The 17072-nt window shown below is 36.3% G+C and overlaps 1 protein-coding gene and 1 non-coding gene across 2 annotated transcripts in view; one reads left to right on the plus strand and one right to left on the minus strand.

Moving 5' to 3' along the window:
* The window catches only part of Smp_142070 (hypothetical protein), a gene marked incomplete at both ends in the record, with an annotated part of 23432 nt that extends 9923 nt beyond the window's left edge, over positions 1-13509 (minus strand). The window contains 2 exons of the mRNA XM_018791694.1: positions 5853-6016; positions 13503-13509. Of these exons, the coding sequence (XP_018645114.1) occupies positions 5853-6016; positions 13503-13509 (171 nt within the window). The remainder of the gene's footprint in view (positions 1-5852; positions 6017-13502) is intronic.
* A 2860-nt stretch (positions 13510-16369) lies between these two features.
* Smp_tRNA_00978_Pseudo_TTA.1.1 lies at positions 16370-16438 on the plus strand. Its single transcript has one exon. It is a non-coding gene (tRNA).
* Positions 16439-17072: the final 634 nt, after the last annotated feature.

Raw genomic sequence — 17072 nt, forward strand, 5'->3', positions numbered from 1 at the left:
GGCAGTAACTCTAGAAGAGCTACAGGCGAAGAACTACTACATCCATCGTCAAGAAGGTACAAGTATTTTTCAACAGTTGTCTACGCAAAATACTCAACATTCACTGCTTAGATACTATCAGCAACAGCTTTTTATGGGAGAGGACAAACCATCTTCCAGCTGAAGACGAAATTAGGAAAAGACGTTGGAAGTGGATAGGACATACACTGAGGAAATCACCAATGTGCATTACAAGGCAATCCCTAACTTGTAATCTGGAAGGAAAGAGGAAAAGGGAAAGGCCAAAGAACACATTACGCTGAAAAGTAGAAGCAGATATGAAAGGGATGAATGTTAACTGGAAATAACTGGAAAGGATTGCCCAGGAGAGGGTTGGATGGAGAATGCTGGTGGGTGGCCTATGCTCCTCCACGAGGGGTAACAGGCGTAAGTAAGTAAGTAAGTAATACATGATGAATCTAATCAAGGAGGCTACAACTAGTTAATAGATGATATTCAATAACAGTTATTACTGATATTGTGATGAATAAATTCCAAGTGTTTAATTCTATATGATCAAACTTACTACTGTACTATTTCGTTTGAATAAATTCGCATTGAATTTCTGTAATAAATGGATTTGGATTGGAAGCTTTTCTAGTTGTACAACGGATTGTATATTATATGCTGGGCAAATATCTGTTAAATGTAAAACAGTTATATTCAGAATAAGAATTACAACGCAATTACATGAATGAATAATCTTTTAAAAAACATAAAATCTGGAACCTTCATCAAAGACTGACCGTACCTAGATAATCACTGAAAACAGGTAAGGACTAATTAGCTATTTCATCCTAGTATGACGTTGAATAACAATGTCCAATCATGATCCAAGCAGGGGTTGAACATAAAACGTTTAGTCATTGGATTGAACGGTGAACATTCTGACTACTTACTTGTCATCAAATGGTTATCTTACTAAAGTCAATCTATCAAGTAGACTTCAAGTTGAACACTCTTGAGAAATTTCCACACAACTTAATCTTTTGATAAATTTACGCAAAGCAAGAGCGACAAGATTGGTAGACTCAAATAGATTCGTTCTATTCTAAGGCTTGTTATTAGCTGTAAACAGTAGGTAGAACATCATGTATAAAATACGAAAAACAGTTTATTGAAGCTTATAAAAGCACTGATCATCGAAATCTGAAATCACTAGATAGCTGTGGCGTGCTAGTATTTAGACATTCCAGTGGTTGTGTGCATCAATGACTCCGCCACCAATGATCAAACGTAGAAAATTTGGTCTTGAAGGTTAACGCTTCATTTCCAGAACACCAATCCGGATACACTAATTATCGCAATAAAGTTAAGCAACCTCCACAACCTCTAATTTAATAATTATCATGGTAAGCAGAGATGGATAGTGGCTAGCAGTGGAATCCAGTTTGACGCGCGTTTCGTCCTATTTGAGACTCGCCAGCCTGATGTACCTGCATCTCAGAGTTGATGTTCACTCTGGGACTCGAATCCAGTACCCTCGCTTCAAACGCCATCGCGTTATCCACTCGGCCACTGAGTCCTGATAGCCACTTGCTTGTGCGATGGGGTGAAGTTTAAATTCATTTAGTATTGCTTGTTTGAATTTTCCCATCGATGTGTTAGGACTGCAACTGGTCAGTCTCTAATTGGCATATGTGCATACTGTGCGTATTGCCTCGATATAGCCTTAATTCACAAGCATGGTAAGCAGAGATGGATAGTGGCTAGCAGTGGAATCCAGTTTGATGCGCGTTTCGTCCTATTTGGGACTCGTCAGGTGGATGTACCTGCATCTCAGAGTTGTTCACTCTGACTGACCAGTTGCAGTCCTAACACATTGATGAGAAGATTCAAACAAGCAATACTAAATGAATAATAATTATCATGTTCTCACTAAGAATTAGTTCTGAAAATAAATTTTTGAGGCCTAATGAAAAGATGTGACCAGCGAAGTTCATCAGTATCTGGTGTCTTGAGGATACCATAGAAATCAATGAAGAATGCTAGCTCAACATATTGAATTGAGTAAAGTGAGACAAGTACGCCACTGGATACTAGATAAGTGGTTCAGAAGTGAAGCGTCAACGTGCAAGACCAAAGGTTCTATGTCTTATCAATAGTGGCGGAGTCTCTGCTGCACACAACCACTGAGGAGTCCCATACTAGAACGAGACAACGGTCCAATGACTCCAGGTTTTCAATGGTTATCTAACTTCAATTAATTCATGTCGTCAGTGACAGTCAACGATTTCCAAAAACCTCATACTAATAATAAGGATCGGTAAACAACTTAATATTCATAAAAGAAAACAGTGAACAATACAACTTGGTGTAGTACAATTTATCTAAACAACAAAGAGTTTCACAAATCCATCTAGTTTGTTATTGACTGTACACCAACAAATTCACCACCCCACTCACCAAAATATAAATAAATATATTTGTATAGTAATCAACTTAAACGAAACTAACCTTTGCTCTTTGTTCCCAAGTAATTTCCACTTCTGATAAGATACTGTTGCTAAATCAATATCGGAAATGTAAGAATGAAAGAAAACAGGACAGAGTTAATCTGTTCCAAATGATGTATAATATATGTATCTGTTATATCGTGTGAGTGCGTGCGTGCCCTGTTTGATATATGTATACGTGCTGATCCCCTCCAATGAGAGAGTAGCGATTTATCGATCGGATCAATAATACACGAAGGCCGTATGAGCAGTCTTGAGCACTTATCAATCTTACTATTTGTCTAGCCCAGTCAGTTAAGTCCAGAACACCAATAACAACCTCTGCAATATGAATCATTATTCTCAAATATACTGGGTTTATATACCTAACAAACTGACCACATCGTACCATAAAATAGAAAATAACATTTGTACAAGATTTAGCCAAATGTGGCTGTGAATAGGGGGAACAGTAATCAATAGACTGGGGATAACTCAAGAATGGTAAATCGTGCAGTAATAGTCTATAGGTCAAAATGAAGCTTATAATAAGAGGGACAAGAATATGAACAGTTTAGTTACTTAACAATTATACAATAGGAAATATACATATCACATTGGTCCATAAATAGTCCTCAGAGTTACCATACATACTTCTCCACGGGATACAGCAGTATGAAAATTGAAATTATATTGATCAAGTTAATGATATCAGTTTTGTAAAAAAAGGCTAATATTCTTAATTTATCATTTGCTCATAATGTTATCATACTTTGGTCTAAGAGTAAGAACACGCATTTCATTCTTTCAGGGATTCGTCGACCAAATTGATATTTGTACAACTAAGTGTTGAACTTGACATTGATCCTCTATTCGAGAAACTATTGATTTCTAATACAATGCTTTATTCATTTAACTATTGAGTCATAATGAAATACGAAAGCTGGGTCTCACTGTTATCTTATAACTACGTCCAATATCAAGACATCCAATCAAGAAGCCCGTATACTACCAGAGATCAATCAAATTAATCCCTGAATGTTTTGATAGTGTTATGTTCTTTGGGCGGAACAGTTTAATTACAAAACAAGTGCTTCGTTTTGGAAGAGATCAACGCCATCAGAAGTCAGTTTCCTTGTTTCTTTTCACAAGCATTAAATTAATCTATTCTGATGACACAGTCTACAACTGGTTGTCTTCACAGATTCATTTGTCTGTGTATTTATGTTGAATAATTTGTTCGTTTGACGTCAGCATACGACAAACATATCAGTGTGAAACCAATTTATCAGTCTATAAGAAAAAGATTTAATAGTTCAGCGTTTTGAGTAAACAGTTATTTGAATTTCCTCAACGATATGACACTCATATCAATTTCATAGTGATTAATAATCTACCAAGCTCTAATCACTGGAAATATAAGTATTCTGTTGACATCAAGTTTCTGAATTCTGATTTATGGATTCAAAGACAATCATTATTTCTTTTTAGACTCTCACCTACTTTACATTCCTAAAGCTTTAGGGATTCAGCTTTTCAAGCCTAGACTCTGAGAGAAAACAAAGTATATGCAATCTGTCGTTCTTTCAAATCTTTAACACCCTATCTAGGAGTCCCAGAGTGAACATTAACTCTGAGATACAGGTGCATTCAGCTAATGAGTCTCAAATAGGACGAAACGCGCATCCTGGATTCCACTGCTAGCCAATATCCATCTTATCCTATCTAGTTTGTCTATTTTTATAATCGGTAATCAGTTATTATCGACCTCTACAATTATCCATAATTATTATCAAATTGTTATTTTTCATGGTTGAAATCATGAGTCAATTGAAGCTAGACCACCATGGAAAACCTGGAGACACTGGACGGTCGTTTCGTTCTATTATGGGACTCCTCAGCAGTGCGCATCCACGATCCCGCCTCACGAGATTCGAACCCAGGATCTAACAGACTCGCACCAGAGCACTTAACCGATTTTTATTATTATTCTCATACTTTTCATTTCTACTCCAAATCTGTCAAATGGATAATGAACTCTCATATTTATGATTTGTGCAAGATTTTCATATCACTAATTTGCTTTAGCCTGTTGACAATTACATAACATCCTTCTGATACACGACGTTTCCTAACATTTTATGACATAATCCCCTTCTACTTCATAGTCAACTATTATATTTCAGAAGGGGTTTTTTGTCGGTATTTCAGTATTTTCATAGTTGAAATCATGAGTCAATTGAAGCTAGACCACCATGGGAAACCTGGAAGCACTGGACGGCCGTTTCGTGTTATTAAAGGACTCCTCAGCAGTGCGCATCCATTACTATTATATTTGTTTTATCAATTTGTATAAGACTGTACAGCTTCCATAGATGATGTTGTTGGAAATGAAATCTTCACTGATATGTATTCATTCCCAGATTTATTTCAGTTAGAAATTTGCATGTATCTATGTTTCTTGGTAAGTAATGTATTATGAGGTAATCAACTCTTATAAATCAATCAAAAATTTGTGTTCTATTGACGTCCTTGTTCATAATGTGGTGTGTGCTACTGATGTTGACAGATATATAAGTTGTATGTATCTTCAGTCAAAATTCGAATACCTGAAGGTAGAAGTTTGGGAAAATCAACGAGAACAAGAACAGAGAGTTATTGGTAGAAAAAAACGAAGGAACAACGAAGTCTGAGGCAATTGATGTATGTTTTGTGAATGAATTATTTACCATCAGGTTCTTGGATTTTACCAAGGTGTTCTGTAATGTTGTATTGTAATGCATTTGGTTGCTTCCCCCCGTGTTCTCGTTAACAACAACAGTTGTAGGATTGACTTGTATATTAAAGGTTTCTACCAAACCATATTTGATTGTATTGAACCAAAAATAAATTGTTGATTCATTTGTGAAATTTGTTCTAGTTCTTACTCATCATATGAGGCCCATATTACAATGTATCCTTTATCAATTTGTTTTGACTTAATGTGTAGATAAGCTGAACATTAACTCAGTTAGAGTGGAAGAAATTTTGACCCTAAACCCAACCAGGTCTGTTGTGAGATATCAACTCACTGAAGACATTGGTGAATGGTTGTTCAATTTCATCGATTAGTTGAAGTTGGACATTAACACCGTTGGATGCCGGTCAGCTCAGTGGTCTAGTGGTTAAGCGCTCACGCGCGAGACTGATAGGTCCTAGATTCAAATCTCGTAAGGCAGGATCGTGAATGCGCATTGGTGAAGAGCCCCACAATAGAACGAAGAGGCCGTCCAGTGTTTCCAGGTTTTCTATGTTGATCTAACTTCAAGTGACTCATGATTTTAACTATATAATATAAACCTTTCTAATTCCACTAATATACTACTATCAACAACTTACTTGTACATTAATATAAGAATGAAACTTTGGTCCAACAATAATTGACTGATCATATTGATTATTATTATTATTAATATTGGACGGTTGTCTAGGTGAACAATTTTTATTTTGTACAGTTAAATAAAATCCTACATAACCTTTATTTGGTATTATATAATCATATTCTTGTGGATCCAATATTAATTTCAGTTCAGCAGCTAACATAAAAAGAAAAAAAATAAAGAAATGACTATCAGAAGGGGTATTTGTGGATATTATAGTAATTTCAATAGTTGAGATCATGAATCAATCGAAGCCAGACCATCCTAGAAAAACCTGGAAGCACTGGACGACCGTTTCGTCCTATTATGGGACTCTTCAGCAGTGCGCATCCACGATCCCGCCTCACGAGATTCGATGATGAAATTCATTATTCTTCAAAGATTAGTCCATTAAAATATCTCGATGTAATCAATACTAGATCGAACGGTTCAATGGTAATGTGTCAGACTATGAAACTGAATAACTTGGGTTCGAATCCACTGGATGACATTAGTTGCCTTGACATTTTAAAATATACATGTTATATCCCCCGGTGAATTACGAAAGTTAAGATCCGGATATCAACTCCGGATTTCTCAAAAAGGGGAGGTGTTATATCCTCCGGTGAATTACGTATGGTAACTCTGAGGTCTATTTATGAATCAATGTAATATGCGTATTTCCTATTGTACAATTATTATGTAACTGAACTATTCATATTCGTATTTCTCTTATCATTAGCTTTATTTTAATCTTTGATTTATTATCATACGATTCTTGAGTTATAATCAGTTTATTGATTACTTTGGTTTGTATAAAACCTCAGTATGTTTGTAAATAATGATTCATATTGCCGAGGCTGTTATTTGTGTTCTGGACTCAACTGGCTGGGCTAGGCATATAGCAGGGCCGATACGCAATCAAGACTGCTCGTACGATTTCAAGTATCATTTGCGTCCGATCAATAAATTCACTCCTCTCTAATTGCACGTTATATATATTACGAGTTCACACGATATAACAACTGGGCACTCATACGTTATAACAACTGGCGACGGGGATGGGATGGAAAATGTATCAGATATATGAATCAGATAAAAAGGGATCATAGAACAGCGATAAATACACGACTACCGTTCCACATGCTGGTGGATATAACGCAGAAAAGCCCGGAAGAATGCCGCAACCAACGACTTAGAAAACGTAAAAGTGAAATCGCACAGTCGACAAGGGTGCTGAGCAGAAAAAGGAGAGCAACAGCAATGTTTCAAGTAGATCCTAAAAGAAAGTCATACGTCACAAACTTCAAAGAGGGGAGGTGTAAGGTTGGCCCGTCGGTAGACTCTAAGAAGCCTTAAGAAGCCCAGGAAGAGCCACAGACATTCCATCCATTCACTGCTAGGGGAATGTTCTAGAATGTCGACGTGTAGCTTCCCCATTGGATGGATTAGCATGACCCCTATGTGCCTACTGGTTGACCTAAATGATGATTTACATTCAGCCAAAAAACTATAAATACACGAGATTTCTGTGCTATATTTTGACACTGATTTGGGGAATAAACTTCCTACTTACTAGTCTTTGTCTTCTCTCTTTGCGACGTTGCGGGTTCTATCGTTCAAGTAGTCTAGTAGTGCACGGCATAGTAAGAACCAAAAGCTCTAGATATAACAACTGGCGACGAGGTAAATAAAAAAATGGCTCTAACTTCCGATCAATTTCAGTTGCTAATCCAGCGACAAGAGCAGTGTTTTAGAAAGAGTCAATTGGAATTCATTGACAAGTTACATTCAAAGCTGCTGAATCACCTATGCTTTCGGGGTGCAACGGAAGGTGACGCATTAATTTCAAAATTGCGTACAGAGCTGGAAAACGATTGCAGAAAGAATGAATATGCCGGGGAAAGCCTCAATGAATCCGTGAAAAGCAGTAATTTAAACGCAGAAGTAGCAGTCGTACATGATCAGCCCAGTAGTCCAGTACTGTCTGTTTTAAAGACATGCCCTATAAATGGTACAAGTCCTATTATCCCCGAAAAAAGACGTGCAAACAGTGAATTATCCTGTTCACAGAAAGACAATGTCTTGCTAAATGTCTATGGAATTGCCGCAGTACCCGCCCACGACGAAACGGGGAACAAACCGAGCAGTATAGTGAATACAGTGGCGCCAAATCAAACCAGTCATGATGCAAAACATTTTTCTAATGAATCAAATGATCAAGATTCTCTAATTGTTCTGCCAGATTTCCATTATTTTGATGATTCATATGTTCCTGTTCAACTCTCTTATAAAAATGGGAGAAAAATATCGGATGCTTTAAATGATAGTCAAGAATCCAATACGATTTTCATAGATACTGGTTATCTCAATGATTCATTATCTACTGATGAGCTTCCGAATAAATTCAAGGATATTCTGTAATGTTGTATTGTAATGCATTAGGTCGTCCCCACCGGTGTTCTCATTCACAACAATAAGACTCGACTTCTTATTGCGATTTCGCAGACTCTGTATTGAAAATGTTTGTAATGAATATAATGAAAATATAGTACAGGAAAGCGAGTATCATCACTGATATCATTAGTAGAGGTACCATTGACAACAAAAATCCACTTAACATTGGATCCTTTAGTAGCGGTGTAGTCAACGAAGACATGGTAGAGAAAACTTATTTATCAGTTTATGCAGTTTTACAGTGAATCATCACCATCATGTCCACCTCTTCCTTGAGTTTCTATTTACATATTCTATCATCTTTTCAATCCTGTTGTTATTTCGATCGCTTTCCGTCTTTCTTCCTCTTCTCTTTATTTCAATCTTCTGCTGGTAAGCAACCCAATCCCTACTACATACTACTTATATTTGTCCATATAAGTAGCGTACAACACACCGGAAAACATCAACCCTACAAGAAATTTCAATTCAAGATTAGTGGTTCTCAAGTCACTACTCCAAATGTAAGACCACTGAGCGCATGTTTTAACTATAGTAACTACAACTAAGCGATTTGAATCTCCGTCAAGGTCATTATATTTGATTTAAACAACCTATCCAGACCATAAAGGAATGGAAACAATTAGTTTCCTGTAGTGAATTTTTTCAGTAACCTTAATTTAAGAAAGTCAAACTTTAGGATAGTACGAAGCGTTTATAAATTATCCTGACTTCTTCCATGATATTTCATATATAATGACGGTTAAATGGTGTTTAACTGAATTTCTCAGTCAACGAACTACAATCAGTTTTTAAGAGCTGAATATAACAATGCTTACTACTAAATAATCTAAACATATACGAAATTTTATAGTTGAAATCATGAGTCAATTGAAGCTAGACCAACATGAAAAACTTCAAAGCACTGGACGACTGTCCCGTCCTATTGTGGGACTCCTCAGCAATGCACACCCACGATCCCACCTCACGAGATTCAAACCCAGGACTTATCAGTCTAACGCGTGAGCTCTTAACCTCTAGACCACTGAGCCGGCATCCAACTTCAACCAGTCCACAATCCCACAATAGGACGAAATGGCCATCCAGTGCTTTAAGATTTTCCATGTTGGTCTAGCTTCAATTGGCTCATGATTTCAACCATGAAATTACTAAAATCTCCACAACACCCCCTCCTGATATACGAAATTTGTTTATAATGAATACTACTAGAAGAGTTATAAACAGTTTGATGACAAAATCCCTAACTATGAGATAGGAACTCCTGATGGATCACAATTCACATTGAGATTGTATGTGTAATAACAGTGAGTTTTGTAGATATTGGAGAATTTTCATAGTGTAAGTCACAAGCTAATTTAGGCTAGATCACTGTTGAAAACTATGAAATAATGAATGGCTCTTCCATACCAGTATGGGACTCATCAACCAGGTTGTCGACGTGCGCCACTGATAAATCCCATACTGTGAAGAAACAGCCGTTCAGGTCTTTCAAGTTTTCAGTTTTCTAGCAGAAACTTAACTACCAATATTGAAATTCAGGAAAAAGAAAACGTCTTAAGGTTAAAGCATCAAAATCTGTCTTACTTCTGGAAATATTCAAATGAAATTGATAACACCATCCATGTATTGTGAATATTGAAATAAAATCATTAATTGTACATTGATCATCATCATATTGACAACTGAAATGATACAAATTAACTATTGAGTAAAGATCGGAACAAATTGAACATTAAAAAAAGAGATATGAATTCTATTAGATGAATTTACGAGTCAACGTAAGCTAGACCATCGTTGAAAACCTGGAAAACACATATATATTGGTACAAAGTGGCACCAGATATATATGCACCACACAAATCTCATTCTATCTGTGTGAGGGCTGTGATACTGCCCAGGTGCCCAAACTGAAGCAGGTGGTCTCTTAGGGGGCCACACTAGGAGCCTTCGACCTAAAGGTCTAATTCACAATGCGGTGGAGCATTGTGAGGAGATGCAGTCCCATGGTAGCCAGTGACCAACGATTGATTCGTACGCTATTTGTTCTATCAGGATATTGAGGCCCATGTGTACATTGGTTTGGAATCAGGGTTTTCCAACTCCCCTAGGTGGACACGCCGTGTCAGACATTCGCTTTTCGTCCTCTCAATTTTGGTAAACAACACCCGTGGTGTGAAAAGGCAATGAGTAGGACTTTCCTGGCAGAGGCTATATACGCGTGGCTATGTAAGAGCATTTGGAGAGGGAGAGCGGAATCTCCCCACTCTCGACCGTACCGGGGCATTTGAATCTATTTGAATCTAATAACTCAACAGACTACACATTTGTGATTGAAATGAAATATATTAAGTCTTAGTTTCTAAGTAATCATAAACAAATATTCACTAGAATATATATATAGAATACTTACCTCTTATGAATGACCCCTCTAATGGTATATCGTTTATAAAATAAATAATTATGGGGGGGGGGAATTTAAGCAAAGGAAAATTTTATTCAAACTTATTACTGAAATCTCTAGAGAATCAATTCAACTAAATCATATTATAACATTAAATGTAAAAAATTCATGCTCCTATCACCCTGTTAGATACATATTCCCCTTATTACCTGTAATGAATGAATGAATGAAAGTGTTGTGACCTCATGAAGAAAAAAAAAGTAAGAACAGTAAATTAGATCATGACCGTCAGGATTATCGGTTTTGGTTAAATAACCTCCCCCACCCCCCAAGAAAACACACTTAAGGCTTGTTTTCTTTATTGGATTCTTTTTACCTTTTACAATTCTATATCCTTTTTAGGTATCTCTATACTGCACATTCTCAACCTTTCACATATACAAAAAAACACATTGAAAAGAATAGAATAAGATTCATGTTTCATCTGTTAATAAATTAGTTGTTTGACCTTGATAATGATGAATAGTTAATGAGGTAAAACAAACATTTAAAATTTTATATAATTGAAGCTAGACCAACATGGAAAACAAGGAAGCACTGGAAGGTCGTTTCATCCAATTTTGGGACTCCTCAGTTGTGCGCATCCACGATCTTACCTCACGAGATTCGAACCTAGGACTTATCAGTCTCGCACGCGAGTGCTTAACCACTAGACCACTGAGCTGACCGGTATCCAACGGTGTTAATGTCTAACTTCAACCAATCCACTAAATTGAGCGATACATCCTTTATTGTCTTCAGTGAGTTGATACCTCACAACAAACCTGGCTTTTGTGCCAATTCCCCTAAGTTTTCTGTTGTGGCTTCTCCGAAATTTCCACAAAACTGTCAACATTTTCCCCAAAACAAGGAGATATGGATGTTTTATTCAGTATAACATTATTTCATTCGCTTGTGATGTTCACCCAAGATACAATAATATGAACTAAGCTCAACATGACACATTGCATGTGATTTGTTATAACTCAGGGCATTTTTCATACAAGTAATATTATTCTAATTCATAATCAATTGAGTGAAATATTGATATGTTATCAGTGCATTATCGACTAGGGTCGTCGGCGTAGTGTTTTGGGGTTAATAAGTCTCCACTTGTGCCGATCTTGGTGTTCTTACTTTGCGTTGTAGGAATTGTAGTGGATCCTCGTTTTAGAAGTATAAATATTAAGCTTCAATAGATATTTCCTGCAGTTCTAATGGGAAGCAGTGACTAGTGGAATTCAACTGAGTCTGTTGTGAGATAGTAACTCACTGAAGACAATGGTGGATGTGTCGCTCAATTTCGTGGATTGGTTGGAGTTAGACATTAACACCGTTTGAGGCCGACAGGCTCTGAGGTTAAGCGCTCGCGTGCGAGACTGATAGGTCCCGAGTTCGAATCTCGTGTGGCGGGGTCATGGATGCGCACTCCTGAGGAGTTCCACAATGGGATGAAACGACCGTCCAGTGTTTCCATGTTTTTCATGGTGGTCTAGCTTCAATCGACTCATGATCTCAACTATTAAAATTACTATAATATCCACAAAACCCCCTTCTGATATTAAATTTATTTATTTGTAAATCTGAACAAAAGAAAAAAGAAACACTTTTCCTCTCGAATATGTTTTATTAAAGGAATTAAAAGTTTCCCCTTGACTAATTTTTATTTATTTAAAACAATAAAAGTATTTCATGTAGGTGCTTTAAACTACTATTAATAAACAATTAAATTAAACATAAATCTAGCAACAAATCATTTTGTGGGGGAGAGTGTGGGGCTGGGGATAGGGGGAACAATTTTTTTATGTTTCAACTGATGTAGATTTATATTACTGACCAGTGTAAGTAGTGAGTATTATTTTATAACTCTACTGTTAGTTAAATCTGTTTATAGGTAAATTTATTAACACTAAGTATGAACTAATACTGACTTCGAGAAGTACATCCAGGAGTTCTAGTGATAAACAATGACTAGTGGAGTTCAACCGAGTCTGTTGTGAGGTAGTAACTCACTGAAGACAATGATGGATGTGTCGCTCAATTTCGTGCATTGGTTGAAGTTAGACATTAACACCGTTGGATGCTGGCCAGCTCAGTGATCAGGAGGTTAAGCGCTCGCGCGCAAGACTGATAGGTTTTGGGTTCGAATCTCATGAGGTTGGATCGTGGATGGCCGTTGCTGAGGAGTTCAACAATAGGACGAAACGGTCGTCCAATGCTTCCAGGTTTTCCATGGTGGTCTAGCTTCAATTGACTCACGCTTTCAACTATGATAATACAATTTATTTTGTCGATTTGAAATGTTATGATAATATTGACTATTTGCCCGTTTGCGAATGAGTTCTATGAGAATGTGGTGGGGCGGGGTGAGTCTGCTCACTCTCTCACTCCATAAATGATCTCATATGGCCACGAGTATACACACGCTGATAGGGAAGTCCTCCTCAATGCCTTCTCACGGTAAGGATGTTGTTTACGAAATTGAGAGGACGAAGAGCAAATGTTTGGTGCTTTAACCGTGTTGATGGATATGGAGGATCCATCTAGGGGAGTTGAAAAAAAACTGATTCCAAACTAATAGCGCACATGAGCTCCAGGATCCTAAAGAAGCAAATGAAGTATGAACTTACTGTTGATCACAAGCTACCATGGGACTGTATCTCCTTACATTTCTCCACTGACTTACGGATTAAACCTTTAGATGAAAGACCCCGGATGTGGCTCATTACTTACTAAACATTAGTAAGCAGATAGAAAATACCACACATCTTCACTAATATGATTATCCCAATTCTGTTACACTATATATAAAGCATCTTAATGAAATAGTGAAGAAACATACAAACAAAAATCAAACCAATGGGAGATATAACCAAAACAAAGAAATAAACAATGATAGATTTAAGATCAATAAAAACTAATCAATATCGTGGTGTACAGGGCAAGCTGTGCACAACATATGGAGAAATTCAAACACTTCACTTCTACCCGTAGTTTATACTGATGATGTTGTTCAGAAGAACGATGAAAGCTTCACATTCAAACCATCCAGTTCAGGGAACAAAACTCCACCATAATGAAGCATTTTAATATTAAATAAAAGTTAAAAAAGAAAGAATAGAAATATTTTATATAGTTAAGATCATGAGTTACTTGTAGCTAGGCCACCACTATGGAAAACGTGTGTGTGTGTGTGACTCCCCAACGGTGCGCATCCACGTTCCCGCCTCATGAGATTCGAATCTAGGACCTATCAGTGCTTCCAGATTTTCCACGATGATCTAGCTTCAATTGACTTATGATCTTAACTATATAAAATTACTAAAACCTCCACAAAACCCCTTTTGTGAGAACAGAAATAATTTACCTTTTTAATGTTGAAGAAATTGGATGTGCCATAAGTTTCATTTGTTCCGATGTTAAATATGTATCATTTAATAGATTGATTATATCAATTTTACCATATTTTTTAATTAAATAAGTATAAATATCACTTCCATTATATAATGAAAATAAAGCAGATAATCTAAGGAAATCAACAAAAAAAAAGAAAAAAGAAAAAGAAAAATCAATAAAGGTAACTTAATTAGTAACTATGCAATAGATTCTCTTTCAACTTTGATTCATTTATATTGTTATGGATTCAGTATCAGTTTGGAAAAGAAAAGGAGGCTTGATGGCCTGTGCTAGTCCTGGCAATGATGGTCTCTCAGCTGATCCAACTTTCTTTTGAAGGAGTCGACGGATGGAGCCTCAACCACGTGCTGAGGTAATGAATTCCACTCGTTGATTATTCGATTGGAAAGTCAGTAGTCAGATGACAAGTAATTCGTTCGGGGCTTGTGAACTTTTTTGGAGTGTCCTCGTAGATTTTCTGTTTTGGAAGACAAGAAAAATGAGGGCATATCAGGTGCAAATTTGTCATTAAGCAATTTGAAAACTGTAATCAAGTCGCCTCTGATTCTTCTATATATAGAAGAGGGGACTCAAACTAAATTTTATCTTCCTCTTTTTCAAAATACTTAACAAACTATCCATTATATCCAACAAAAGTGATTCAATATATAGAAACTTTATATTACAACATTTGTAATTGCTTGTCACTAGTGAAATAAACTGTTGTATCCCGAAAAAGAATTATGAATGGTAATTTTTGAGGATTAATTATTGATCAATATAATATGTATATTTCCTATTGTAATTAACCTAATCATATTCATTGTTCCTCTTATCATTAACTTTATTTTAACCTTTGAACTATTATTATACGATTCTTGAGTTATCATCAGTCTATTGATTACTTTCCTCCTATTCACAGCCACATTCGGCTAAATATTGTACAAATGTTATTATCTATTTTATGGGTTGATATGGTCTGTTTGGTTGGTATATAAACTCAGTATGTTTGAAATACAACGATTCATACCACTGAGGCTGTTATTAGTGTTTTGGACTTAACTGGTTGAGCTAGGCAGATCGCAGGACCGGTTAACACTCTAGTCTGCTCGTACGGTTTCGTGTGTCACTGTTCCAGTCGATAATTCGTTGCTCTCTGATTGGGGGTCTCATCAAGTCACACATTAGCAAGTCATCCACTCGGCCACAAGCATAACACAAACATATTCCACATCTTCTCTCTAATATGAATTACTTTATCTGTAAATTTTTTAGACTCTGAAATAATCTACCACAAACTAACTGTCCAATAAAATTTCTCCTATTGTTTGTTCGCTGTATTGATGCATACTCCTCCTCTGAAAATGCATTAAATGTTTTAGCGCCTGTAAGTGTATCTTACTCCACAAGTGAGATTATAGGAACTTTAAATGTTTAACCACTTCACCTGCTGTCACTTTACGTTAACACTGTCCCTAGCAACCTCAACTTGTTTGAATAATATCTAATATGAACAGTGGTAAATCTGACCAACATATATTTTGACAATCATTGTTTTGTTGTTCCGTGCTTTCTGTTTTAATTTTACTTTTTCTAGTTGTAGATGATTATCAGTAACTCTTCCTGGCACTGGAAATAACCTTAAAGAACAACGTTTATAAATCATCAGGCTATCCTTTTGAGAAAAACTTTACAGTTCCCTGCTGATGCATTGGATTGCCGTGAGACATGTCATAAATAAACTACTTAACAATGACTGAACTAGCAAACTTAAAACAATCTTATATCACATGTTTGTTCTCCACCTAATGTTGTTATTTATATCCAATTGATCATGCCTGTAAACTGGTGTGAATTCTGTGTTTATTATTTTCAGAATATATTATTATTATTATAAACTGATAAGAAGAAAAAAGAAGGATTGAGTCCCAGAATGAACATCAACTCTGAGATGCAGGTACATCCATCTGATGAGTCCCAAATAGGACGAAACACGCGTCCTGGATTCCACTGCTAGTCACCATACATCTCTGCTTATAATGCTTGTGAATTAAGGCAATATCGAGGCAATACGCACAGTATACAGATATGCCAATAAGAGATTGATCAATTGCAGTCCTAAACGTCAATGGGAAGATACAAGTAAACAATAACAACAAGTGAATTTAAGCTTCACCCCATTTCACAAGAAATTGGCTATGAGCACTCAGTAGCTGAGTGGATAACGTGATAGCGTTTAAAGCGAAAAGTACTGGGTTCGAGTCCCAGGGTGAACATCAACTCCGAGATGCAGGTACATTCAGCTGACGAGTCCTAAATAGGACGAAACGTGCATCCTGGATTTAACTCCTAGCCACTATCAATCTTCGCTTACAATCTATTAGTGATAGAAGCAAACTGATCAGACGAAAAAAGGTCAGTTATGAAAAGAACAAAGATTTAGTTTGTCGAACAATACATGCTTCTGTATACTATTATAGAGGGAACATTATTGTGTTAAAGTTGTGAAACCTTATTGGAATAACTCAAATAAAAGCTGTCACTAGTTCTATTTTAGTTAAGATTCAACTGAAGGACTATCATTACTTGACATCTAGATGAATTGTCTCCTCTTATCCATATAGATTGATTGTAAATCTTTTATTGTTATCTGAAGTGGACGTTGATGATGCTGTTGTAGAACAATAATAGTTTACTTACTTAGTGACTTACATAATTATTTACGTTTATTACCCCAAATTGAGCATAGGCCTCCCACAAGCATTCTCCTATATGTCAATGTTTTTCTTTATTGTTAAATATTTAGTGATAATTGTCACAGAGTTTTGTATCGAAGACTTATGATTCATAATACTTTGGCTACAGTATCTCAACAATTCTCTCAATGATTCTATGGGAAATCAAATT

The sequence above is a fragment of the Schistosoma mansoni genome, assembly GCF_000237925.1.
Source record: "Schistosoma mansoni, WGS project CABG00000000 data, chromosome 1 unplaced supercontig 0094, strain Puerto Rico, whole genome shotgun sequence".
Lineage (NCBI taxonomy): Eukaryota > Metazoa > Platyhelminthes > Trematoda > Strigeidida > Schistosomatidae > Schistosoma > Schistosoma mansoni.